Here is a 27,932-nt window from a genome sequence, read left to right on the forward strand (position 1 = left end):
CTAGGGAACCGTTGGTTGATGCAGCACGAGGTCACGTGGAAGCAGGTGTTGACAATGAGACCCGCTGGGGTTAGTCTAGAGCGGGATGGCACATGCAGGAGGAGCGTGAGTTCGAGACCCGTGTGGGCCATGCAGCCAGATCCTACGCCCCAAAACAGCACATGTTATAAAGGGGCCTGTCACCAGTTCTACCAGGTAGTTCAGTTTGGCTAGTGCCGGCTTTCAGAAACTCATTTGAGATTGGGCTGCTCGTGCCTGAGGAGGGTAAAGCCAGCGTGTGAGCCATGACTTGCTCAATAGCACACGCCTGGTGTGCTTTTCCTCTCAGTGCAGTACGTGCCTCACACACGTGACACAGGTTTTGGATCTTATCCCACCTTGATTTTAATCCCCTGAACATTTCAACCTAAGTAACACTGTATTTAAAATACAGGGTGTGGCTCTAATTCCGTGGGGCTAATTTTCTTGTGAACGACATCAACGATAATCTGAAAATGCTTGGCCAGTGGGATTGTTGCTGTGCTCCCTCTACTCCCCGACCTGGCGACAGAGCTTCGTGCGTCCCAGGGTGATCTCAAACTTGCCATGGAGCCCGGATTAATTTTGAACAGCTGATCCTACTGCCCCCCCCCCACCTTCCGAATGCTGGGGATCAAACCCAGGACATACTGTGTACCAGGCAGGTACTCTGCTGACTGACTGTATCCTCAGCCCTTGTCACCTTGCTCTCAAAACCGTACTTTGAAAGCATCCATTTGGTTGTGTTCTGTTATTTTCAACTGCCTCAAAGTTTCATAATCACAGGCTCCCCCTCCCCTCACCGATCCATTTAGTTTCTTTTTTCTCTGCTACCTTGTTGAGATGACAAAACAAGGCTTAACCACAGCAGAACCCAATTGATGGCACTAATGCTGGGTTTTATTTCAGCCCACCAGTGGTAGCTGCTGGGGGATTGGCTTTGAAAAGAGTCAGCTGGGTTGTAGCCTCCAGCCCCTTTCTTTGCCTGAGTCACCCGGAGCGGTTCTTGTCTGGATGTGTATTTCTGGTAAGATGGATACAGTGTTGGAACCCGACCTGGGGGATACGGATGATCAGATCTCGAGCTGAAGGAAGCTGCATGCCTTGTGGGGTGCAGAGAGGCTAGCTGGACAGGAAGCCATGGGGTGACCGCAGCCCTGGGTACTTTATACGTAGAGAAATGAGCTGCGGTCTGGGAACAGCTCTGAGTGGCAGCCACGGACTCACTTTCCACTCCCATAGTTACCAAGGAAGACTTTCCAAGTCGTCCGAGAGCTGGTGGATCAGCGACATAGCCGAGTCTGGTGTGCCGGAAGAGTGGCTGTCGTCTAGGTGACATTTTATTTTTTTATTATTTTTTTTTTTTTTGGTCATGCTCAACTTCCTTAGCGATCAGGGAAATGCAAATCAAGACAACTTTAAGATACCACCTTACACCTGTCAGAATGGCTAAAATAAAAAACACCAATGATAGCCTTTGCTGGAGAGGTTGTGGAGAAAGGGGTACACTCACCCATTGCTGGTGGGAATGCAAACTTGTGCAACCACTCTGGAAAGCAGTGTTTCGGTTTCTCAGGAAATTCGGGATCAACCTACCCCTGGATCCAGCAATACCACTCTTAGGTGACATTTTATATATAAGCACTAGATGATTTAAGATCCCAGAGAAGAGGGAGGGGCTTTCTCAAAGGTGTAGACATGAACTTTATCCTACTATGCTGTGGTTTTATTTCTTAAAAAAAAATTTAAGAGTATTTTATGTGTTTGGATGTTTTGCCTGCCTGTATCTCAGCACTGCTTGTGTACTGTCCCTGCAGAGGCAGGAAGAGGGCGCTGTTACCCCGCATCTGAATTTACAGGGGGTTGTGAGCTGCCACGTTGGTGCTCAGAATCAAATTCCATCTTTTGCGAGAAAAGCTATTGCCTTTAACACCAAGTGATCCCTCCATCCCTGACCCCCATGTTGGATTTTCAAGTAACACTGGATAAGCTGCTGACGGTTTTGTGGGGTCAGAAGTATGGGAACGAGTCCGCACTAGGCGAGGGAGGGATGGAAGATTGCTCTTTTGTGTCTGTGCTGACTCTTCTGATGCTGGTTCATCCTTTAAGGGGAATTGACACCATAACTGCCTGAAACAGAAGTCTGTGCATGTATGGAAGGAATACCACTTCAGGTCACGATGGCAGGGCAAGCCTTCCGGGTCCTCAGAGAGGGGAGGGGTCTAGATTCTGGCTCCAGGTCTTGCTAAGATTTCTGTAGGTGCCCATACTGGAATGTCTTACCAAATCATGCTTGTGAACAGGCCTTGTTAGAGAAAACCTCCAGTAACTGCCCTCGCGTCCCCTCAGAACTGACTCAGAATTACCAGGCGGAGAAGGCCAAACAAAACTGGGAGTCTCTAAAACCAGAAGGCGTTTCTGAAACTGAGTTTTCTACCCAGGGAGGTTTGGGAGAATGAACTGTTCTGCCTCATTGGGGATCCATCAGTTTCCAGAGCCCTCAACCTCTATCTTAAGCCGTAGGGAGGCAGACTGCAGGGACACTCCTTGCTCTAACAATGGACTCACAATAGGACCAAAGAAGACAGAGTAGGGATGTGGGATGTCTCTCCGTATGCTGTGAATATGTTTTATGACTGTTGGTTAATAAAGAAGCTGATTTGGCCAATAGACAGACAGAAAAGAGCCAGGCGGGAACTCCAAACAGAGATGGAGAAAAAGGGCGGAGTCAGAGAGATGCCAGCAGCTGGTGGAGGAGGAAAATGCCAGGGCATCACTGGTAAATCACAGGGGCACGTGGTGATATACAGGTGATTAGAAATGGGTTAATTTATGTGTAGAGCTAGACAGTAAGAAACATGAGCCATCAGCCAAACATTTATAATTAATATTAAGCCTCAGCGTGGTTATTCACTAGTGGGTGGGCAGGAGAGCTACATCCAGCTACAGGGTCACCGTCTCCATGGCAGGTAGAGACTTTGGTTTATAGGCAACGCCCACCTCATTGGAAGGCCAGCTGCTCTTTGGCACATGGCCTCATGGTGGATCATGGAAGTGATGTCTGCAGGAGTCATAGGTCTAAGGGAAGGTTGTTAGGACTTACAACTTTTGATTTACTTGTTTCTGAGACAGTGTCTTCCTGTGCAGCCCTGGCTGGCTTCAATCCTACTATGAAGATAAGGCTAGCCTTGAACTTTGGGCAGTCTTTCTGCCTCTATCTCAGGAGTTACTGGGATTGTTGTGTATCAGTACCCCTGGCTTGTGTGCCCTTTCTTAAGTCTTGGGTGGGCACACTTGTGTTGGAAGAGTAATACTTGACACCCTTTCATTAAAATCAAAAGAATCCAGGCTGGAGAGGTGGCTCAGTGGTTAAGAGCACTGTGATGTGGGAGTGTCATATATCAATCTGTTGATTTCATTGGTTAAGTACTAAACAAACTGCTTGGGCTCATAGCTTAGAACATAGGCGGGTGGAGTAAACAGAACAGAATGCTGGGAGGAAGAGGAAGTGAGGTAAGGCATCTCAGACAGAGACTCGACAGCTCTGCTCTCTGGAGCAGAGAGACACCATGCCCTGCTCCTGGGCAGACACACGCGATGAAGCTCCAACCCAGGATGGACGTAGGCTAGAATCTTCCCAGTAAGACCGGTGTACACAGTTTATTAGAGATGGGTTGATCGGGATATCAGAATTAGCCAGTAAGGGCTAGAGCTAAAGGGCCAAGCAGTGTTTAAAAGAATACAGTTTCCATGTAATTATTTCAGGTAAAGCTAGCCGTGGGGGCGGCCGGGTGCCGGGGATGCAGCCCGCCGCTCTTATTACTACAGCACTGACTGCTCTTTCAAAGGACCCAGGTTCAATTCCCAGCACCCAGATGGCAGCTCACAACTGTAATTCCAAGATCTGACACTCTCACACAGACATGCATGCAGGCAAAACACCAATGCACATAAAATAAAAATAAATTATTATCCTAAATGTGGAGGTCAAAGAGGGCCACACTGCTCACTGATGTGATCTGCAAACAGCAGCTTCCTCGTCTCCTGGGACTCTGTACCACACGCTTTCTGGTAACACCTGACATCCCACAGCTCTACTGGCTGAAGATCTCATCATCCAATCTAAGATGCTATTCTATGAAGAGGAAGGAGTAGGGGAGGGAGAAAAGACAGAGAATGAGAATATGAATTCAAAGAGTCATTGTGAGAAAGTCTGAGGTTGAAAGTGAGGAGCTGGGGAGATGGCTCAGTGGTTTAGGAGCATGTACCCCTGCAGAGGACCCATGTGGTTCCCAGCACCCATGTCAGGCCACTCACAACTGCCTGTAACTCCAGCTCCAAGGGATGGATCTGCTAGCTCGCATCGGGTATTGCATGCATGGGTACAAAGCCACACACATTCATGCTTAATTTAAAAAACATTTAAATGTAGTCACAGCTGCCAAGTGCCCCATGGAGGGTAAGGGCAAAATGGCTTCTGCACGGGCCATCTAATAGGTTCAAATGCTCCAGGCTAGAAACTGAGGGACAGACAGCGCCAGCTAACTAAAACAAAAGGAAGACAGCTAGTGTAGCCTGTGTGTGTCAGACACCACCAGCAAGTGTCAAGAACAGGAAGATAATCCACAAGTTTCCCCTGGAGCTTGTTAAACTCCCCAGATGAACTCCACACAGACCAAGTTGGGCAAGCCAGACCTGGGAGCTGTCGTGGTTTGAAAAAACATGGCTCCCAAAGGGGGTAACACTATTAGGAAGTATGACCTCGTTGGAGTAGGTGTGGCATTGTTGGAGGAAGTGTGTCTTGGTGGAGGCGGGTTGTGAGTTCTCATACGTGTTCAAGCCATGCCCAGGGAGACAGTTCACTTCCTGTTGCCTTTGCAAGATGCAGGACGCTCAGCCCCAGCACCGTGTCTGCCTGCATGCCACCACGTCCCACCATGATGATAATGGACTGAACCTCTGAAACTGTAAGCTGCCACCTCCATCAAATGTTTCTTTATAAGATTTACTGTGGTCATAGTGTCTTCACAGCAATAGAAACCCAAGCGAAGACGAATCTTTTTAAATAGAGAAGACTTGAATGAAGGGAAAGCCTTGGTGCTGGTGACGGCTCAATGGTTAAGAGTCCTTGCTGCTCTAGCAGAGGACCTAATGTTGGTTCCCAGCACTGGTGTGGTGGCTCACAGCCGTCTGTAACTCCAGTCCGAGGAGTTGTAATGCCCTGTTCTGACCAGGCACACACATGGTGTGCACATACATACATGCAGGCAAAACACTTACATCCATATTTTTAAAAACTCACAAATAATAGTAAAAACCTTAAAGGCCTATGGCAACAATAATTAGGGCAGTTTGTGGGGCTTTATTTCGGTCACCTTATACACCTTTGTCATGGAGGAAACATTGTAGCATTAACTAGAATTCAGCAACGCCACTGACTTCAGATCCTGTGACAAAGGAAGAAAGGATGTCTACCCCACTAATTCTGCAGTGACGGCAATGAGACCCTCAAGGTGACACGTGACCACATCTGCTACTCATGTGCACTATTCTTACTTCCATCTGGCCCCTATGGTTTCTGCCAGTTTCTCCCACACATCTCATATGGAGATAAATTAATTGAACTGTTAACATCTCGAGCTAAATCCAGCAAGATATTTCATCTGTAACCCCAGCAATGGGGAGGTAGAGGTAGGAGGATCAAGAGCTTGAGGCTGGCTTGAGGGTGGGTACATAGTAAGATCCTGCCTTAAAAAATAGGCTGGGCTGGAGAGATGGCTCAGTGGTTAAGAGCATTGCCTGCTCTTCCAAAGGTCCTGAGTTCAATTCCCGGCAACCACATGGTGGCTCACAACCATCTGTAATGAGGTCTGATGCAGAGTATTGTATACATAATAAATAAATAAATATTTTAAAAAAAATAGGTTAGGGCCCACAAGATGGCTCAGTGGGGAAGGGCGGCCAAACCTGGTGACCTGAGTTCAATCCCCAGGATCCACATGGTAGAAAATGAAAGCTTTTACACGCTGTCCTCTGGCTTCCACACAGTTCTGTGGCACACACACACACACACACACACACCCATGCTCACACATGCAAAATAAATTTTTTATTTTTTTTTATTTTTATTTTTTTATTTTTTTGGTTTTTTGAGACAGGGTTTCCCTGTGGCTTTGGAGCCTGTCCTGGAACTAGCTCTGTAGACCAGGCTGGTCTCGAACTCACAGAGATCCGCCTGCCTCTGCCTCCCGAGTGCTGGGATTAAAGGCGTGCGCCACCACCGCCCGGCTGCAAAATAAATTTTTAAATGACAGAGGGTACTGAGATTTAATGATCACACACACCAGTGTGGGTAATATACCAACATCCCCCCACCCCATCTAAGTGCCTAACTGATCTTGAGTTCCAAACAGTCCCCATTAACACTTCCCTGAACACGACTGCGCACCAGTGTTTTATGGCCATAGGCCACACAGACAGGACAGGACCTCCCCCCACCCCAATGGATCCAAACATACTTTCTAGTGAATTATAACTCAAGGGGAAGGCCATTCATGAAGTGTTTCATAGCTGCTGGGGGTCCGACACCACTCTGAGCTCTGCTGATATTTGTGGTGTGAGCCAGCGTGCCCGGCTCATTACTCCACACACCTTCACCGTGGCCCACAGCACTTGACCATGAATACGGAGCATCGTTTCCTCGATAAAGAAAAGCAAGCAACCGTTTTTATTCACTTGGGTGCTTGAGCTTATAAAATTTCGTGTTACTGTTTTATATCATTGTAAACATGGTTCTACCTTCTTTTCCTCTATTCTCCCCGAGGAAGATGAAGTTTTTCTATGAAGCATGGCCAATCATTTCAAACAGCAGCTTCTCGCATGATACCAAGAAACCCACTGGCATCTCTATCATACGCTAAAGACACGAAGCAGTTGGAAGGTCCCTCCCAACTGGACAGGTATTGCCAGTAACCCTGACAACAAATGAACCATAACAGGAGGAAAACACCCCGGTGGAAGGCTGAGTGTGCCAACTGTGACCTCAGGTAAGGCGAGGCACCCAGAAAGGCTGGGCTTTGTGTTAGCTGCAGGCCAGGGAGCACATCGCTTTATGATCAAAAAGGAGTGGCCGGAAGGTTCTCTTGAGCCACAGGCACCCTTTTTGATCTCTCTCTCTCTCTCTCTCTCTCTCTCTCTCTCTCTCTCTCGGAGCAGGGGAATGCCTGATTCTCTTTCCTCAGTACAAATGCCCCCAGAAAGCAGGGCTGGGAACGAGCCTTTTTACCTGCTCTCTGTATCCCAGACGTGGATAAGATTCCATCCTCCGCCCCCAGAAAAGTAGTCTACCATGTTTGCTTGTCTAGCGAACTCGGCAAGTATCATGGTGGCGGTGTCAGAGGGAGTGCCTTGAACCATGTATGTTAAGATGATCCCCGAATGAGGGCTGAATATGAAACCTTCATAACAAGTAGGACCCCAGAACATAATATGGTCGTTCCTGGTTCAAGTTTCGGATTAAACGAAAAGGGACTGGAGCGGTTCCAGAGGCTAGTAATGAAAATGATTAAAGCGCTGCTGATGAAAAGCCTCGAGGAATTGGGATTACTTAGCCTGGAGAAGAGAAATCTGAGGGGTGATTTAACGGCAACCTTCAAGTACACTATACGGAAGGTTATTACAAGCACAGGAGCCAGCTGTTCCCCAGCTGTACTCGTGGTTGAAAAGGAAAGAACTAGAATTCCAGGGCGGGATTTCAGTTATCCGGTGACACCAGGGATCTCAGGCAAACTCAAAGGTGGAAGGTCAGGGAAGAGCGAGAGTTTGAAGAACGGAGTTTCTGCTAAGTCAGATAGATAGCAGCATGAACTCGTGTCACAAGTGCTTACGGGGGGAAATTGTGGGTCTCTCTAAACACTGAGAAAGTTTAGGCTCTGAGGGGACGGATGGTGCTGCTGCTTGCTTGTGGGCCCCAAAAATGTGGGGAGCTCAGGTTGAAATCCAGCGAGCTCTAAAGAAAGAAGGCAACAACTTGGCTGGGAGCCTCAGGGAGCCTGAGGTGCGCAGGGCGACGCCCTTTCTGACGCTGTTTCCTACCTGTGCCTGGCAAAGGAGAGGAGACTGGGGGGAGGGGGGTCTCCAGGCATGGGAGGCAGGTGTTGTCCTGTGTCCCCACTGCCACCATTCTGACATGGGCTGTTCCTCACCCCACGGCCTTCAGTTCACCACTGACTCTCAATTATCAGCAACTTTATTCTTAAGAAAATGACGCTTTTAAAAAAATGTTTTATTACAAAGCTTCTTTTAAAAAATGCTCAGCACGTTAACTCAAACTGGAATGACAAACGTAAAGATGACAGTTTGGGGCGAAGGCTGTGCCTTGCTATTTCAAAGTAACAGGTACATCAACGCTCATTTCAACAACTGGCATAAATTCCCACTAATTGGCTAATGAAAACAGATACAAATACAGAACATTTAAAGTAATAACAATTCAAGTGCTGGGCTTTTTACATGAGTGAAAGGAAAGAAATGAAATCCACTGCAAATGGGTTTGCTCAGAAGTCTATGTTAAAGTTTGTCATTATAAAAAACAACAGAAAATTAAGTGAGATGGGCTGCCAACCGCTAACATCGAGAGCGGGTTTGGCTAATTGTTAGCTCTTTCTGACACTTCAACGGGACAGAGGCCACTGTGTGTCACAGAGAAGCCACACAAGATGGCTCCGAAAAACAGAAGGCTTCTTCTCATCTTGTTTTCATTCCAAACTCTTCCAGACCTATGAATTTCATTTAAAAGCTCAGAGCTAGCAAAATATACAAGGAAAATAAGAATGGGAAAAAAAAAAGTAAACTTAAAAATTCGAGTTAAAAAAAAAAGAAGCAAACATAAGCTTGATCCTTTTGTACTGTTAAATAAAAACTCGGAGAAGATAGGAAAATGAAGACAGAAACGGGGAGTCTTCCACAATTCTCACGCCGGGATGCTGATGGCTGCTCTGGTCCCTGGCTCTGGTGGCACATGCCAAGGTGCTGTCCTTGCTGAAGAGTGACAAGTCTGCACGGAAGAGAAGTGCACACAGGGACCGGAAGCAGTGCTGCTCAGTGGGCAGGGCCTGCTAGCATTCTCATGGGCTTTTTTTTTTTCTTTTTTCTTTTTCAGAAACAAGCGTTTTTCGGCTTGCTTTTGGTAGTCGGCGCTTGCAGGAGACAGGAGGGAGGGCCGGCAGTGACTTGTCTCTGTGGGTCAGCGTCTCTAGCAGTGACCTCAGGGTAAAGAGGCTGTCAGTGCTCCTGGGGTCAGCCGGGCAAGCTGTGGAGACAGTCTGGGTTTTCAACAAGCTTCCATCTCCAGAAGAGGGCCTGGGGTCGCCGCCTTGGCTTTGCACGTTGGGAATGAGCTTCTTTTGCCGCCTCAAGAAGAAACAAACGAAATACTATTAATATGAATTGGCCACAGGCCTCGAAAGACTATACTTTCTATTACAGGCAGCGATGTCTGACCTAGGAATTTAAATGATCCATTTTCTCAAGTTCATGTTGGCTACAATGGATTGCTGGATACCAGCCAAAAGACCCTCAAATGCATCCCAGGGTAGGCAGCAAACTGAATTTGTACTTGGCTCTGTATTTGAACGTGTAGCGACGACATGACATGGATTTAAAGTGTTGGCCTTCGTTAGACAGACAGACAAAACCACGCTCGGAAAAAACAACAGGAGGAATGGGCGAGACATGAATTAGAGAGGTGACAAGAGCCAGGCCGGGGGAGGGCCCGTCAGCTGAAGTATTAGCTGGTTTAAGTCCACTGTAGGGAGCCACTGCAGGATTCTACACGGGACGAGAACGTTCCAGACAGCCAGCATGCTGCTGACGTCCATACTACAAGCCCAACACACCTAGAGGTGCTGTCCTTTCTTACAGTTCAAGGGGTGGAAGCACTGCCCCTTCTGCTTACGTTCTCAAGATGATTCCCTCCACAACAACAGAAACATTTAACGCTAGCCTAGAATGTATACTCTGCAAGGATTTTAAAAGAACTGTTTTTCAAGACAAAGAAACCCTAGTCCCCAAAGTTTTAATGACCTGAGATTTACAAAGGGCGAAAAGGAAACACTGTAACCAAAGGAGACAGATGACAGCAAAGGCGTGGATCTGTCCCTCCACCCAGGAAAGCACTTTTCTCCATGACTTTGAACTTGAGGCGGGGCAGAAGCCCCGTGTCCCACCTGGAGCCTGTTACAGCCTCAGACGAACCTAGCTCTCTGTGCTTCTGATTGGCATATCCCCCTTACAAGTAGAACATTCCCCCAAATGATTAATTCTATATGGTGGGCTCCTTCACACCACCCACTGAAGAGGATAGAGCGATCAGATGACAGAAAGAAAGCTGTGACCATCTGAGAAGTAAAAACACAGCCTGGGTGGCCTAGGGCTTTCCACAGGACTGAGAGTTGGAGTACAAGAGAGCCTGTCCACAAGCTGTGCTGAGGAGTGTGGGGAGCAAACTTCTGTGCGTGGAGGTCGGCAAGGCCATGTGTGGAGGACCGCTGCTCCCACCATAGCTGTCCCCACAAACACCTGCTCCAAACTGTGAAGCAACTGTATCCCTGAGTAGCTACTGAGAAATAAAACCAAGACAATGGGAGGAAAGCATCATCGCAACACTTGAGCTGTGAAATCTCCACACAGGATTTACAGTCCCTACTCTGCAGCAGATCCTTGTTATCCACTGAGCAACACACCGGTCCTCAGTGCAGGAGGATCAAAGAGCTACGAAAGGCAAGGCCTTCCTTTCTGACGAGAGAGGAAGAAAACTAACGTCTGGGATGGGCGTTACTTTGTGCTTCTGCAGGAAGGAGGTGCGAAGGCTTGGTCCGAGCTCTTCTTCCTGGGCAGTTTTTCTCTCAGTCTGTGATGGGATTGTTTAAGAAATATGGTTTCTAAAGAACACATGGCCTTGAAATCCTTCGCTGCTGGCCTAAACCAGGCTGCTAGGATTGAGATCTAACTGGCCATAGGGAGCTTGGGATGTCTTCTCCTGTGGGAGACAACCTGTCCCTCTTTGCCTGGGTCTGTCCCCAACCTCAGGTGCAGGGAACTCTAAAGTCATGCAGTAGAACCAACTTCTGTGGCCTTGCTATGACGCTGTTCTAGAGTGGAACCGGATCCCTTCTCCGGCCTGCTTGCCTACAAGCTCCCCCCCCCCCCCCGCCATTCCTCCCTTCATGAGTTGGGCTCAGTAATAATACAATAGTCAAGACAGGCATGGCTGCCAGGAGCATCATTTCCTCACAAACAAGACATAACTTGTGTGGACAGACTCTCCCCGTCTTATTTCAGTCAATTTCTCTTCCACACTCATGGTTTGACTGCCTTTACTTCATCATTCTGTTGCCTCGCAACTCCCCGACAGGTTGGTTGTCGTCAGAGGTCCCCTGCATGGCAGTCTGCCACCCCAGATTGAGTTCCTGTTGGGGAACTGTATCTAAAGCATCAAGGAGACTCCTTGCCTGTCCTTGGCCACCCTGTTAAAATACACAGGCCTCAGGGCAGATGGACTCTCATGCCCCATGGGAGAAATGGAGTCCTGAGTGTGGTGGCTTACGTATATAAAACGGGTCAGATCGAGATTCTTTTGAAGAATCCACTGGCACCAAGCTCCAGAGATGGGAGACTTGCCACGGTCTGCAGTGGGGCTGGGCTGCCTGCTGGCAAGGGCCGGGGCTCCACCCACTGAAGCCTTCCTGCACAATCAAAGCAGCAATTATGGAGCCCTCAGCTTCAAAGGGAGTCAGCGAGTCTCTCTTACAGATGTTAAGGCCAGTGCCCGGCCATGTGGCCATTAGTGCAGTGGCTTTGGCAGCCGCACAGAATACAATGCCTCTCATATCCCGAACGCGATGCTTTCCTGAAACTATCTCCAATCTGACTCAACACCTCTCTACTCAGGTGGAACCCAGACCCCTCTCTGGCTTATGAAGAGCCCACAGGGAAAGAGCAAAATCGAAGATCTGACCCTGAGAAACTGGGTCTCTGGCTGTGGCACAAACCTGAGGGAAGGGGGAGGGGGTGGGTAGGAGGCCCCTCCTCTGTGAAAACAAATGTGGAATTCTACTGAAGGCTTAGAGGCTTGGGCAGCCCAGGCATTGTCCCAGCTATTGTCTGACAGGGGAAGCTGGCACCTCTGGCTACCTGGGCTTGGCAGCTACAGATGCAAAGGCAGGGATAACAAGACGGGTCTCTAGGGACAAAGTGCAAACTCTCCTTCCCCTTACAGCATGCTCAGAACTGGTAAGCGACCAAAAGCACTGAACTGGAATGAGCTTCACCCCCACCACCAAGTCGTCCCGCCACCTGCCACTTCAGCCTAAAGGCCACCAGCAGGAAGTATGCATTTCCAGTTATGACATCATCTTTGGGAGAGTATTAAAAATTAGTTCTGTGAGAGGTGAAAAGAGGTTTAACTCCAAGAATTGCCTTGTGGCAACATGCTACACCCCCTGTGCCAGCAGCCGGCTATTCTCAGCCTGTTGCGGCAGGGCGCGAACTCCTGCCTTGCACAATTTGATGTATATGGAAGGTGACTGCGCAGGATTCCAGGGCAGGAGGCAAGCAATGACCGTAGGGGAGTTTCTGTCTTCTGTCTCTACAATACAGATCAGCCTGGTCTGTGAGGACCCAGGTCCTGTGGGGAGGTTGCAGGCCCAGGGACTGTGGGATCTACGGTCTGCAGACACATTCCCGGCATGCTCTAGAGCAGTGGTTCTCAGCCTTCCTAGGGCTGCGACATGACCTTTTAATGAAGTTCCTCATGTTTTGGTGTCCACAACCATAAAATTATTTTCATTGCTATGACATAACTTTAATTTTTCTACTGTCATGAATCATGATGGAAATATCTGATGTGCAGGATGCCATTCTGCCCCCAAAGGGGTTGCAAACCCGCACATCGAGAGCTTCTGCTCTAGAGAAAGGTTCTGAATTAAGAGAATATTCAAGGTCCATTTTAGTTTGTAGACTGGAAGACCCACTTCTAAATGCTGAACCTAATCCATGCTTCTCTCTTCTGGGCAAAAGTTCACAGAGAGAGGGCAGAGGCTAACCTCATAAAAGCGAGGCGGCAGATCCACGGACACTTGTACGTCTCCTTCTCAGAGCAGGCGCCTTTTGCTTTTACACTGCCTTGTGGATTCCCGTAAGTGAGTGGAGGACAGGGAAGTCATGATTGTGCATGCAGGATGAGACCCTGAGAAGAGACAGTGCTCAGATAGGCTGCCATCCGAGTTCTGCGATCATGACCTAGGTTTACTCAGGAAGTTCTTGCAGGGTGCCAAGCCCTAGTTCCTCATCCGTTAGAAGCAGGTGGCAAACCTGCCCTTGCTCCCAATGTGTGGAAGGATGAAGGGAGAGGCAAGGGAGTTCCGAGTGCCTGGTGCTCTCTCAAAGGGACAGTAATTCTCAGTTACTGCCTGGGGATTAAAAATGCATGCGTGAACTCTGCTCTGCTGTTCAGCAGGCACTGTGATAGGGCAACAACCTAGGGCTCCTCAACTCCCCCCAAAAGGCTGAGAATGTGGGATCCACAGGCTGAGAATGGGAGGGTCGAGGAGACTCGGGCTGACCAACAGGGAACCATGATGGAGCAAGATGATGCCACTTACGGGGATTTCTGGCTTAAAATTAAAGAGCACCAGGGAATTGCTGGGTACAGAATGCCTTCTCCAACAGTGGTGGCTGAGCAAGTCTGAAAGGCAGACCAGAGTACACTGAAGAACTTGGTGACCATCAAGCTAGAGCTGAATCTAAACCAAAAGTGTGGGTACTCTTGCTCTGGACTTTTCTATCACATGGTGTGTGCAGGAATGATGGCTCCCTGCTAAAGCTCCAGGTGCCTCGGCGGATCATCGGGAGCGCAGCTTCAGCAGGGAGAACAGTGGAGGGGTTGGAACATCACAAGAAGCCACAGCAATGCCATGGAATCCACGCGCAAACCCAGCACAGTTTACTTCTACACAGCACCCTCGGGCCTCTAAGTCCAGGCCCTTTCCTTCCGACTTTTCTTATTCATTTAGTTTTTTCTAAGGTTCCAATCCCCACAGCGTGACAGAAGGCACATATTCCTCATAGAGGGAATCAGTCGTATTGCAAAAAAAGTTACAGAAAAATTAGAGGCAGCAATTTGAAAATTTTCTTATATTCCATGGAGCCATTTACTCTAATGCCAAGCCACCACAGTTCTTGTATACTATAGCACACACGACGTAGAGTGATGTAGCATGTATACTATAGCACACACGACGTAGAGTGATGTAGCATGTATACTATAGCACACACGATGTAGAGCGATGTAGCATGTATACTATAGCACACACGATGTAGAGCGATATAGCATGTATACTATAGCACACACGATGTAGAGCGATGGCATAAGTACTAAGAAATTTCAGTGCACCATGTTGAAGGTAGAACTGTACATAAAGCCTTTAAAAATATACATATGTGTTTTCCTACATGCTCGTCCCCACATCACCCATGTTCCTGGTGCCCGTCAGAGGCCAGAAGAGGATGCTGGATCCCTTGGAACTAGAGTTACAGTGGTTGTGAGTTGCTGTGTGGGTGCCAAATATCGAACCCAAGTCCTTCTTCTGGGTGAGTACCCAGTACTCTTCACTGCTGAGCTCTGTCTCTCCAGTCCCTTAAATCCTTGATAAAAAAAAAGTCCACTGGAGCTGTGGGTGGTACATAGTGGTAGAACCTATTGTCTAGTTTCTGTCGCTGTGATAAAACACCACGCCACAAAGCAACATGGAGAGCCAAGAGTTTATCTTAGGCCTCCTAAGCGCAGTCCATCAAAGTCAAAGGATGCTAGGGGAGGAACTGATGTAGAAGTGTAGCTTAGCTGCTCTCTGCTCCTGGCTTGCTCAGCCTTCTCTCTCTCTCTCTCTTTTCTTTCTCTCTCTTTTTTCATGATTAACCCAAACTACAAACTAAAATTTATAAATTTCAAAATATCAGTATTTATAATACTTTTCTCTATGTATTAACATGGAGATTTACCACGTATGTTACAAGAACCTAGGACTACAAGTAAGTCTTCTCACACAGCCTGCTTTCTTATACAACTGACCCCGCCCACGTCCATCACTAACTAGAAAAATGCTCTGTAGCCTTGCCTATGAGCCACTCTATGGAAGGATTTTCTCTGTTGTGATTCCCCTTTCTCAGATGTCTCTAACCTGTGCCAAGGTGATTAAAAAACACCTAACCAGGATACCTGCCGTGTACAAGGCCCTGGGTTCTACCCTGAGTACCACACACATACTAATTCCCATGTTCTGGTGTTTAAAGAGATAGGACTCCTGGTTTCCCTCAGAAGGTGGCATTTCCCAAAGTTCTAGATACCTCACTGAGAAAAAGATTCTATTAAAATTTGTCTAAAACAATTTCTTCTTATTACGTAAGTTAATTTAGTGCATAGATGCAATTGCGGTTCATAGGTTTGGGGACAATCCTGGATGGCGTGCTATCTCAGGGGAGTTTCAGTGAGCCTCATGTGCATCTCTTCATCCCCAGCTAAATATTTTCAATATTTGTTTCTTGGGTATGGGTGCTCTGTCTGCTTGCATGTGTATGTACCGTGTGGTGTGTGCCTGTGCCTCAGAGGCAAGAAAGGGACTGGAGCTGCAGATGGCTGTGAACTGTCATGCTGGTTCTGGGAACTGATCTCAGGTCCTGTGGAAGAGTGGCCCCTGATCTTAACCACTGACCCATCTCCACTGCCCCCTTAGTTAAGTCTCAGTGGCAGCTGCTCAGTGGACCTGGTTGTTTTCTGAGTTCAACTTTCCTATTTCTGCCTCTCTGGCCCAACAGTATGATTACTCTTGGTTCCACAAGACGGTCCTGTTAGCCAAATGCAGGCTGTTCTAGTACGGTTGCCCCTTGGCGTCCATAAAGGATGCTGTCCAGACATAAGTGAAGTGGCACATACCTGTATATAATGCACGTATATCCTTCCTGTCCTCTGTCATCTCTAGATTGCTTCTGATGCCTAAAACAGTGCAAGTGCCACGAAATGGTTGCTTTTTGTGTTGTTCAGGGCGGTGTATGGCAAGAAAAAAATGATGTCCAACATGTCTGCTACAGACACATGTGCTGCAGGTTTGACTACACCGGGCACAAGTCAGAAGGAGGACTGATGATCAAAGAGCCTTGGAGAGGATTACAGAGGGGCAGTCCTACCTGACACCATTCTCACTGGGTGAACGCAGTGCTAAACACATGCCGAAACCAGGTTTTGCCTCTTTTGGAACTTTCTGAAAAATCACCTACAGCTGTTTTTACACACAGCTGTGGCTGCAAAGACTTGGGAGTCTGGACTATGCCCGTCAGTGTGCCAAGCATCCTGTCACGTGGATGTGTGTGGTGGTTTAAATCCCAAGTCTCCCACAGTCCCGGGCATTTGAATGTTCAGTGGGGCTGTTTGGGGAAACTTAGGAGGGCTGGCATTGTTGGAGGAAGTGTGTCACTGGAAGTGGGCTTTGAGAGTTTGCCGGTTCGAGTTCACTCTATTTCATGCTGTGGCTCTCTGCTTCCTGCTCCTGCCAGCATGCCCGCTGCTTGCTGCCATGTGTCCCTGCCATGGTGGAACCATAGCCCAAATAAACTCCTTCTTTGTATGTCTTGGTCATTGTGTTTTATCCCAACAACAGAAAGTAGCTAAAACAATGACCACGGAAATCCTGGAAGCAGGGCCAGAATTTGAAAACTCAGTTTACAGGGTAGCTGATTTACCCACATTGTCATTATGACCATCTCTTTGTTAAAACAGTGTGACCGAGCCTCCCCCTCCCAGTCGGAGGTCTGAAGTTTCTAAGGAACATTACAGCCCAGAGTGCTCTGCTGCCCTATGGAGTCTCTGCGAGGTTTCTACTCCTCTGTGGCAGCCATTTGTAGACACACAGCACACCCAGAGGAGGGAAGATGGAGGTAGGTCATTCCTTCAGAATGGGCAAGCGAGGCACAGAAGCTGTGAAAGAGCCTCTTCAGCACACCAAGATCTCCTCCAGCTTCACTTCAAGCAAAGTGAGCCAGGAATCTCAGGCAAGACAGATGCAATCAGCAGCCTCTTGCCTAAGAACTAGACACTGCATTGTGAAGGAAGGCAGGGGTAGCCTCCACTAGGGGGCGGTGCCGAGCACGGGTTGGGTGACCTGACTTCAGCTGGGTGGCTACTGCACAGCCAGGAATTGAGACACTGTGACCCCGGGCCCCTCTAACCTGGCAGCCACTCACCTCCAGGGATAGGAGTTGTTTCCCAAAGTCTTTCACTCCTGCTAACTACCTTTAGCTTGCAAAAAATTTCCATCAGGTGCCTCCCATGTGTTACAAGATGAAGAAGGGAGAGCAGATGGCATGTATTCTCTTTCTAGGCAAGGCAGGCCTTTGTGGAGACTCTGGGCAAGTGTGAGGATTTCTCCAGCTGCCTCCAAATTCCCTTTAATCTCACCAATTCAAAAGCAACAACAAACAACCACCACAACCACAAAAACCCTGGCTTGGCTTTCTAACCGAACACCAACCCAGAAGCAGACGCCTAGACCTGTAATGAGGTTGGGCTGCGTGTACACTTGTCAGGTAGACAAATGTGCCAGGGTGAGCTTCAGACTATACAGGAAAGAAACATCTTTGGAAGACCACGGAGAATGTCTGACTACTTCCCAACTCTCAGAGGAGAGGGCAGAAGTTGGGGCTACAGCACCGGCTCCTCCAGATCCTCGGGGTTCTGCCCTCTCTCTGTCTTTACACCTCTGTTCTTGCTCTGCAGCTGGGAGGTCCTGTGGGAGGTATCACAGGACCCAGGAGCCTTGAGCCTTTCAAACGCCAGCAACAAACAGCAGCCAGGAACAATATTTTTTCAACATGAATCCAAGCCTGGCACAATTAACTCCTGTAGCCTGTACAGCGGCTGGCAATTACCTCTCCTACACAGCTCCTGGCCCCAGGCAGTGAAGGCTAAAGGCTCTACTTAGTGATAAACACACTTCTTCATCTAGTTAGCAAGCCTCTGAGATAAAGATTACGCCAAAGTCAAGGTGGGGATGGGGCAGGCAGGGTGGGTATGAGGGGGCCGTGCGTGCATCTGTGTCTCCAGGTGCACTCTGTGTCTATAGCCAGGAGTTCGCTACCTTCTTGAAGGATCTTGTTTCTCTTTTCAAATGAGCTTGTGGATACCATATAATCAGAGGCGCTACATTAAAACCATATCTGTGTATAATTTTGGCTTTGGGGCTTGTTGGACTGCAGTAAATATTAATAAACTTGTTTAAGGAGTTGGTTTCTAATTAATAAACTCAAGTGATCAATTTTTCTGACGTTTTAAAAATTCTGGTTCTTCGCTTACTTTCTTCTGCATCTTGACTAAGTCAGGAAGAAAGAAAAGTTGAGTCTTTGATAATGATCTTTGACCTCCTACAAGCTGCTGAGGTGTTGTAGGTTGCGAAATCAAACCCAGGACAAAGCCCTACAAACTCCTGGTGACATCATCACTGCGTTGTGGAATCTAGGAACTTTCTGACCAATCCACAGCCCAAACTCCAGCCACCCAAGACACTGCCTCTTTCCTACCTAGATTTACTTATATGTAACTTGTAGCACAAATCATATATATGATTTGAGACAGGGTTTCTCTGTATAGCAGCTCTGGCCATCCTGGGACTTGCTTTGTTGACCAGACTGGCTTCGAACTCACAGAGATCTACCTGCCTCTGCCTCCTGAGTGCTGGGATTACAGGGGTTCGCCACCACCGCTCAGCTCAAATCGTATTATTTCATAGCTACCCATCTTATGCCTACAGCCTCTCAAACTGGAAACTCCTCTGGGAAGAGGAAGGACCTTAGCTCCTAGGCAAGTAGCCCCTCCCCAGGGTAGTTCTTCCCCTGCAGGAGTCACTCTCGAGGGTCTGCAGTGTGAATGAACCACTAGTGTCTATGACACTGGCCTTCGAAGCAGACGTGGAAGAGTTGGTGCAGTCTTCCTTTTCAAGGCCCAGAACCATCAGCTTTCCAACAAAATCAGGAAAGGATGCATTTGGCTTGTTCCGAAGAGCCCACAGGAATGGCTTTTACGGCTCCTCCCTCCGGCTAAACAAAAGGTGTTTGTTCTGCTACTGAGAGCGGGTCAGCAATAATTTCAGAGTGAATCTGCATATGGAATTTTCATTCCTATTTCATTTTGGTGGCTTCATGTACTCCTCCTCAACTTCTACATGGGGCTGAGAGATACACGCAGGGTACCCACCCCCCAAAATAGAACCATAACATAGAATCTGTGCACGCAGGATACCCACCCCAAAATAGAACCATAACATAGAATCTGTGTGTTTTGAGGGGTGGAAACCTAAGGCTTTAGAGGGCTTTTTAGCATTTGAGCTGCATATTCAGGGTATGAGCTCCAAAAAGATCTTTCGGGAGTTTCTTTAATGACACAAAGTTAGTGTCACAATGGAAATCATCTTTCTTATCAGGGAAAGGCAAATCACAGTTATACCAAGTCCACCCACCTCAGTCGATGGCTGCTGGTCACAACATATCCACGTGGGATGGGAATATAAGTCAGTATAGCCACATGGAAACAGGTTTATGATGGTTTCCCAAAACACTGAAAGTAAACCTACACTATAATCTGGCTCCTGGGTAGACACCATCGGACAATAGAGATCCCCACGCCCAGGATTCCGGAGGGGCTGTTCACAACAGCCAAGTTACAGAACCAGCCCAGGGGTTTGGCAACAAATTAATTAGGTAAGAAAATGTGGAAGACAGACATACACAGTGGAGTGCTATTTAGCTAAAAAGAATGAAATTAAATTGTTTGAAAATGGAATAAATCATTAAAAAAATGGGATGAACCAGGGATGATGATGTTAGGTAAAATCATCTAGACCGGGATAAACCAGTGTGTTTGCGCTCACATGTGGAAGCTGCAGGTTTTAAATAGCATGAAAGAGGAGAGGAAGGGGACCTGCAGAAGGGAGAAGAGGTGTGGGAGAGAGCAGTGTAGGGGAAGGGGGCAAATCAGGACAAAGCCTAGTGATACATGTATATAGAAACGCCATAACAGTGATCGGGGTAGGCCATCAAGCAAAATGAAGTATTAAAATTCCACATGGAAACCTGCTACTCTGTAAGCTAACTTAACAATAAAAATAAAATAATTTAAAAAGACAATCGCATCTCAAAATTAATTATTTTGTATACTAACTCAAAGACTTAACTTCAAAAATTTTTTTTCAAGAAAAAGAAAGAAGATACTGGGGGCTGGGGCTGGAGGGATGGCTCAGCGGTTAAGAGCACTGGCTGCTCTTCCAGAGGACCTGAGTTCAATTCTCAGCACCCACGTGGTGGCTCACATGCACCCGTAATGAGATCTGGCATCCTCTTCTGGCCTTCACAGATACATGCAGGTAGAACAAAGTACACATAACAAATAAATACATCTTTTAAAAAACAAAAGAGTGTGGGCAGGCAGGCAGGCAACCAAAGGGCAAATAAATAAATAAATAAAATCCTGAAGATTCAGAGGGTCTGCTAAGAAACAAGAACAGGAGTGGGGTTGAGGTGGGAAGCAGGAATGAGTGGCAGGAAGGGTGGATGGGTCCAGGAGTGTCCACGAGAAACCTATTCAGCTAACTGTAGTGTGTTTAAGAAGTTTCCCTGAGCTCACTGAGGAGTGAGGCCTCCTGGAGGTAGAGTCGGTTTCATCGGTTTTAAGTGTAGCTGGCGCCAACCTCTCAGAACTGAAACACGGGCTGTGAGGATTTCACTTCATTCTAGGCCCATGGTTCTCAACCGCCCTACTGCCGCGACCCTTTAACAGTTCCTCACACTGTGGTGACACCTCCCCCCCCATAACATTATTTCACTGCTATTTCATAACTGTCATTTTGCTATTGTTAGGAATCATACCGTAAATCTTTTGGGAGATAGTTGTTTGCCAAAGGGCTTGTGACCCACGGGTTGAGAACCACGGCTCTACACACTGAGTTGTTTCTAATCCAGTCCTCATCTCTCCTGGGCTTGCTTCTGAGGTGAAGTCAGCAGAGGCAACTCAGGGCCTTCCTACCCCACGAGAGAAGCCAGATCCACTTAACCAGAAGCGTTTCTGAGCACCGTGGGGCCCCAGAAAGCCACTCTGGGGAGGGGAAGACACTCAGAAGGTGATTTACACAGGAAGTGAAGAACCACACAGGGCACACGCCACTGTCAAAGTCACACAGGTGCTTAACTGTCACACAGAACCCCTCGGGTGGTGGCAAGTTAGGGAAGGGGGTGCAGGGAGTCCCTGTTGGGTCCCCCAACAGCATGAGGCAGCTCAGAACAGAAGTTAAAGGAGCCACAGCTTGGATCCCCCTTCTCTCCTCAGCCCCAAGTCCAGAGACTATGAAGGGCTATCCTATGGCACACAGCTCCCACAGGGCCTGTTCTGAGAGAAGGGTAGCCCAGTCCCAAGCTTTTCCTTTCTCCGCTACAGCTCTTACAGAGGGAAAGGTCTTCCTGTGTCCCAGGACTAGCGAAGACTGTTAGAGCCCTCCCCAGGAGAGCTTTCTGGAGGGCCAAGAAAGCTTGTTTTTATTATAGCATTGCAATGCCCTGCTAGGGTCATGTGTCAAACACCCTCGAAGCAACACACAGCACACGACGGTGGGGACCTCCTCCATCCTTTGCAATGCAGCATCTCAGAAAAACCTGGCTCAGTATCAAAGCACTGGTGAGCAGCAAGTCAGTCACTGTGTGCAGGGAAGTTTCTGGAGTGCCACAGCAAAGGGAGGGGTGTGGCGGGGGGAGGGGACAACGACGTTCATCACAATTCTCTGGACTCCTCTCTGCCCTGTACTCATGGCTACCAGGGTGTGTGTGTGAGAGAGAGAGAGAGAGAGGGAGAGAGAGAAAGAGACTTCAAAGACCCCAGGCCAATCCAGGGGATGGGAGGCAGAGCAACATCATGACTCTAAACCAGTAGATGCAACTCAGGCGCCACCCAGCAGCAGGGGCGCTGAAGGAGAACTGGGGAGCAGAGGCAAGGCTTTGTCTTGTTTTTCTTGCATATTCAAAAAAGACCCCTTAACCTTCAGAGAAAAAAGAAGTGACGGGAGGGCTCAAGGGTCGCTGTGGCTCATAAAGAAACGGGCATCTGCAGGAAAATGGACTCAGCCTTAGCTTTTATATCCAAAGAGTATCGACCATGGACGGCATTAAATCAAGTTTCAACTCTGAAGTACTACAGTGTACTTTACACGAAGCAGGTGGCTCTAAACTGTTGGTGCAAACGCAGTGTTTGGTACAGCACTGAGCGCCAGCCCTTGGCACACTGCACTCCTGAGGGCCTTCTGCATCGGGGTGGGGAATGCAAAGGGTGGCCAACCATTCCTAAGAGGTCAGCAATGAAAGGTTATCTTTATAAAACAGCATATGGCCGGCGACACCTCGGCTGGCAGAGGGCCAGCCTGGCATGTGTGGATCCGGATTGGATCGCCAGTGCCAGGCCAACCAGGCATGGTGGGCAGGCCTGTAATCCCAGCACTCAGGTGGTGGAGGCAGGAGGGTCAAAGTTCAAGGCTAACCTTGGCTACACAAGTGAGGTGGAGGTCTGCCCTGGGCTACATGAGGCCTGTCTTAAGAAGATAAAACACACAAACAATACGAAGTGTGTACACATACTTTTTTCTACTTTTTTCAATGTGGTGTCTATGAAGTCACATCTATTCCTGTGCACTGAAGGACAAAACGAGGTGGCTGGCTCAGGAGACTTTGAGAACACCCATTCAGTTGCAGGTGGCCGTGGCCACCATCTGTGACCTTGCTACATTAGGAAAAGATGGAGGGTCACCCACGGGAAGAGATGGGCCTTTAACTGGGGGAGCAGCCACTCAGAAGTGGCTGAAATCGGTGAGGCTAGATCAGGCTAGGACAACCATGGCATCATACGGGGATTTGGTAACCTGGGCAGTCAGAATTGAAGATCGAGAAAGTTTCTCGGGAGAGGAAGTAACAGGGCTGTCACGAAGAGCAAGGAGCCCTTCTGAGTTCCTACTGTGCCAAAGACACGTGGAAAGACGTGTTCATTACACACGTGGTCCTCACTCCTACGTCGAGGTGAGGAGAGCAAGGCTAAGAGACTGATACACAGAGTCCAGGCAGCCGGCTGATTCAAAGTTTAAATCTCCTAGGTACCAGAGCCTCCATGGGGAGACTTCCACAGGGAAAATCCTATGAATGTTCAGGACCCAAAGTAAATTTTGAAGCATGGACGAGGTCGCCTGGCTCATCAGGCATATCCACACTGCAGGTCAGGGCTCCTCCAAGGCCTGCTGCTCAGACTGGTCTATTCCTAAGCAGAGTGAGCAGGCCTGCCAAGAACAGAGATGGCACAGGCTGTGCCCTCCATCTACCTGGAAAACTGCTAAACTTGTTTGGATAGAGCGCAGGTCTCACAAGGGCTAGTTGGGAAGCGAGGAGAAACTGAGCAAATGACCTGAGGGCACAAGGACAGCCATGGCAGATCTCCACACCAAGTGACAGGACTGCGGCCTTGAGGCAATAAGAGCTAGCTATGTAGAGAGGTGGTGTCATCCCTTTGTGTCTCAGAAACTCCCTCTGAGAGCATTACAGATGACCTGTGGACGGAAAGTCTATGGCCACAACACTTCCCCAGACTCTACGATAATAGCAGTAGCATAAGGAACGGGGCTGGGCAGTCTCAGAAGGCAAGGCGGCAAAGAGGACCTGAAGGGAGTCCAATAGGACCGGTGACTGGAGAAAGCACAGGTTCTGGAGAAAGAACACCGTAGAAACAAAGGCAGCTGTTGTGCAGAACGGTTACACCTGTCTACTCAAACCCAAGACCCAGCCTTCACTTAGAAAGCCAGCTTCTCTGGGTCATGTGGCTATACACTAAAGACTTCTCATGAAAATAAGGGAATCTAGTTTAACTTACAAATCCGAGGATGCTGTCTAACAGTGGTTACCAACAAAGAAAAACACTCAAAAGAAGAAATCAATCAATCACTTAAGTGCCCATCTGATATTTTAAAATAGAAAAAAAATCACATCAAGTTTTCTCACTACAAACAAAATGTCCACATATCATTCTAGCTGAGTTGCTACCATGTAGTGGGGCTGACTGGGCTACAGTGACATTGTTCAGACCCATCCCTGCTGGCTGAGAAGGGTGACATGCCGCTCCCTGTTTTTTCTTTTTAAGGACAGATTTTCCACTGGTCAGTAAGAAACGGCTGAGGAGGAAATGGTGAGGCAAGAGACTAGAGAAGTGAGCAGAACAGGAGGCGTAGTAAAGGTCAAAGCACAACACTGTTTCGCAAACACACAGCCGGGATAAAAACCGGGGGAGCATCAACAGAACGAGACTGTGCCGGTTTCCTCTCTCAGGAACAATGCTGATGGGAATTGGGGAGAGCAGGGAAGATCCACAAGCAAGAGCCTCTTGTTAGCACTAAATCAGAAGCAGGGCCAGAGAGTTGATCTTACCATGTTTCAGATGTAGGCAGCTGTCATTCTGGGACCTGTACCTGCAGAAAATTGTGTCTTTAACAAATTTTTTTATGGAGAGGTTTTCTGTACATTCCTAACACGTAGTAGTAGCTACAACATCATGTGGACTTGCTTGCTTTGCTATGTTTTGTTTTGTGGTTCTCATCATAGAACAGCCATTTCTGTCTGTGCATCGCATGTGGCGCGCCTTCTAACAGAAGGAAGAAGGAACTAACGTGGGCCCTCACTGACTCCAGCAATCAGTGCAAGCCCCGCCATTGTGCTGTTTAGCATTAAGAACCCCAAAACGCGTGAAAGACTCTCAAGGGAATACGGGAAGCATGTTGTACTGTCATTATAAAAGTGACACCATTGGACTATGCAAACAGAGCAGAGGCAGAGGCAGAAGCAGAGAGGACACAGACAACAGAAGGTGAGGGGCGGGGAATCAACCGCAGCTCCTAACTATGACTTTGGGGCACAGGGAGTTTTTTTTTCCTTTTACAGGCACTTTCATATTTAAAAGAAAAGTCTTTTGGAGATGTTAAGGAATTCCAGGAACAAAAGCCGAGTGAGGGGGTCACACGTGACAGTCACAGAAGGAGGCAGCGCCTAGGAAGACGTGGACTGCTGACAAAGGAGACGAACAGGAGCAGCAGCGCCAACACAGAGCCACGCGGTACCTACCTGAAGTGGATTCCTGTAGCTTCTCTCTCTTCCTCTTCTTCTTCTTGCCCTGGAGGACAGAGGCACAGTGTCAAGACAGAGAGCAGAGGGCAGGCATGCCGGTGCGCACTGTATGAGAAGCAGGGACAGAAGGCGGCCAGCCGGAGAGACAGTGACTGACTTTCCGCACAACGTGTGCGTGCGTGCGTGCGCGCGCGCCACCGACACGCTCAGACAACACCTCACTGTACTGTCGTGTGGGGAGTGCCCATGTCGAATCTGTGCTTGCTGTGAAATGTACTACGCACAGTTTACGTCCAAAGCGTCAACCGAGAGCCCAGATCTCTGTGGCAGGGGCATGGCATAACCAGGGACAAAGGCAGAAAAGACAGTGGAGCCTGGGAAGCAGAGGCCTCTGCTTCTTCAGACAGACGTGATACTGATACATTTCAACAAATCAAGGGCAAACGAAAAAATCCGGTCACCTTTTAAGTGGCGTAAATTTTCATTTCTCTTCGAAACTACTCACACTTAGTAGGCTCCAGCCGTGGCCCACTGACGTGAACCATAAGGGTTCACCTGAGGCAGATATGTCAACTAATGAACAGTCATCACAGCCAACATCCCTGGAGTGATGGCAGCAATGAGCAACATCAATAAACGGGGCCGGTCAGAGTCGACTGAATCTGTCTTGTGACTCTATAAAAGTATACATGTACTTTCCTTCTTTCCTGCTTCTGCACCTTCCTCTCTTGCTCCCATCTGCATGGGTCTCAAGTGTCATCTCTTTCAAGAACTTTCTCTGTCCTGTGCCTCATTGCTCTTCCTTAGAGAGAGCTGGGGCTCTTCTGCTGAGCAAATACTCCACGACCCTGAGCTCAGGGCCACGCCCATCTATTCACCAGCTCTGCCAGGAGGCTCTGACCTGAGCCTCTCCCCACCCTGCACCCTGCAGCCAGCCAGTGTATAAGGCTGGGAGCATCACTGCTGCGTCCGCCCGTGTGCTAGCTTAGGTATAAATCAGTGAGGCAAAGAGGGACCAGTCTGGACATACTAATTGACTAGTCATGCATAGTAAAATACCTTTTGTCAAAATCACAGACTGTGCGAGCCTGGGAGGCAGGATAACCTCAGTCAAGGAAATCTATGCACTGTTGACTTCACAAAAACTTCATTTGTCCAAATTACAGAAGTAAACTCCAATTGTAAAGATCAATGATGCCACCGAGAGGGCCATTTCAGAAAGTGCTAAACCCAGATGTACATTTACTGGTCTCAGAGGAGCAGGAAGCATCCAGCCTGCACCTGATGTTAACCTTCTGCTGGGAATACTGTCGGTTGGCGAGGGCTCTCACAACTCTGCTTTGCCTTAGCCATCAACTGGATTGTTAAAAAAGAAAAAAGTATGAATGAAGCTGGGTCTTCCCTTCATTCAAGCGAGGCCCATAAAAACAATTCCCGCTAACCACCATGGAGAGTAAAATCTTGAAAGATAAACTCACCATCCACCAGCTTTCTTCAAAACTACTCTTTGCATGTGAAGGGGGAGCAAAGGAAACAATAAGAGGGAGGAGGAGGAGGGGAACGCGTGCGTATGTCTTTTCCATCTTTTTAAATGCTAAAACCTAACACTTGAAGATCAGAACCAAAATTTTCGAGTCTTTCAGCAAGCAATGCTAAGCACGTGCAAACTTTCAGCTTGGCAAAGCTTTTTGAGGGGGTCAGCGGTCCCTTCCTAGGCAAGCCACAGCCAAAGGACAGGCAGGACAGGGTGAGAAGAGGACACTCTGTGTCCCCCTTTGTAGGGACTGATCCCCCTTACAGGGTGCAACAAAGGCTCCGTCTGTGCAGGTGCTAATTACAGCTCAGGGAACAGAAGCCAGTAGACGTGCTGGTCGTGTGTGTGTGTGTGTGTGTGTGTGTGTGTGTGTGTGTGTGCGCGTGTGTGAAACTATGCAGAGCCTCATGTCGAGCTGATGTGGGTTTGAATTGCAATGCCACTGTCTATTCCACTGCTGTGGACAAACTGCTTGACCTCTCTGACCTCAGCAACTCTGCGAAGTAGGGTAATGGTGCTGATGCCACAGTAAGGATGGAGAGTAACGGAAGGAAAGCAAGGCATTCCCTACCATCAGCAGACGGTAGCTATTAAAACAACCAAAATGACAATGTGGGGGATGACTGTGTCCTTGCTTCCAAGTAGTTGCCCACAGGACACTTATTTCTCGTGTCAGAGTTATATCTGATGTATAATGCTCCAAATTCTGAACAGCAAAGTGGCGTGTCAGTGGAGCATATTACAGTGGGCGCGGGGGGCGGGGAGGGGATGTGGTCATTGTCTCTATGGCAACTGGAGCTTCTACAGCAAAGGCCATCATTACACTCTACACTGATTCATGGCTTCACATGTGTGGACAATTCCTCTATGTGAAGACTGTCCTGATGCTGGTCTCCTGTTATAGACTAATGTGTCTATAACTCAAACTCCCACACTGAAAACTTAACACCTCCTGACACCCCGGAATGTGGTGGAATAAGGTGGAGCCTTTGGGGGTGCTGATCAGGGCACAGCCACTATCATTGAGACCAGTTGGGGAAAGGGCAGCCTGTGAGAACACAGCCAAGTGCTTGGGAGTGGCCCTTGGGCATCTAACCTATTGCTGCCCTTGGTCTCAGATATTTCAGCCTCTAGAACAGTGGGC

At 48.3% G+C, this 27,932-nt stretch overlaps 1 protein-coding gene across 4 annotated transcripts in view; it reads right to left on the bottom strand.

Annotated features, from left to right (window-relative positions):
* Positions 1-8,264: 8,264 nt before the first annotated feature.
* The window catches only part of Lef1 (lymphoid enhancer binding factor 1), a 106,274-nt gene continuing 86,606 nt past the window's right edge, over positions 8,265-27,932 (bottom strand). For 2 of the 4 annotated variants that reach the window (XM_041655068.1, XM_041655053.1), the window contains 3 exons: positions 25,252-25,300; positions 24,562-24,602; positions 8,265-9,429 (listed from right to left, as the gene is read on the bottom strand). In XM_041655068.1, coding sequence (XP_041511002.1) covers positions 24,568-24,602; positions 25,252-25,300 — 84 coding nt within the window. In that variant the 3' untranslated portion in view covers positions 8,265-9,429; positions 24,562-24,567. The remainder of the gene's footprint in view (positions 9,430-24,561; positions 24,603-25,251; positions 25,301-27,932) is intronic. The other 2 variants (XM_041655060.1, XM_041655045.1) reach the window with 1 other exon arrangement.

This window comes from Microtus oregoni, unplaced genomic scaffold, assembly GCF_018167655.1.
Source record: "Microtus oregoni isolate MIOR12 unplaced genomic scaffold, Mior012 000000F_ref0000247, whole genome shotgun sequence".
Classification (NCBI taxonomy): Eukaryota; Metazoa; Chordata; class Mammalia; order Rodentia; family Cricetidae; genus Microtus; species Microtus oregoni.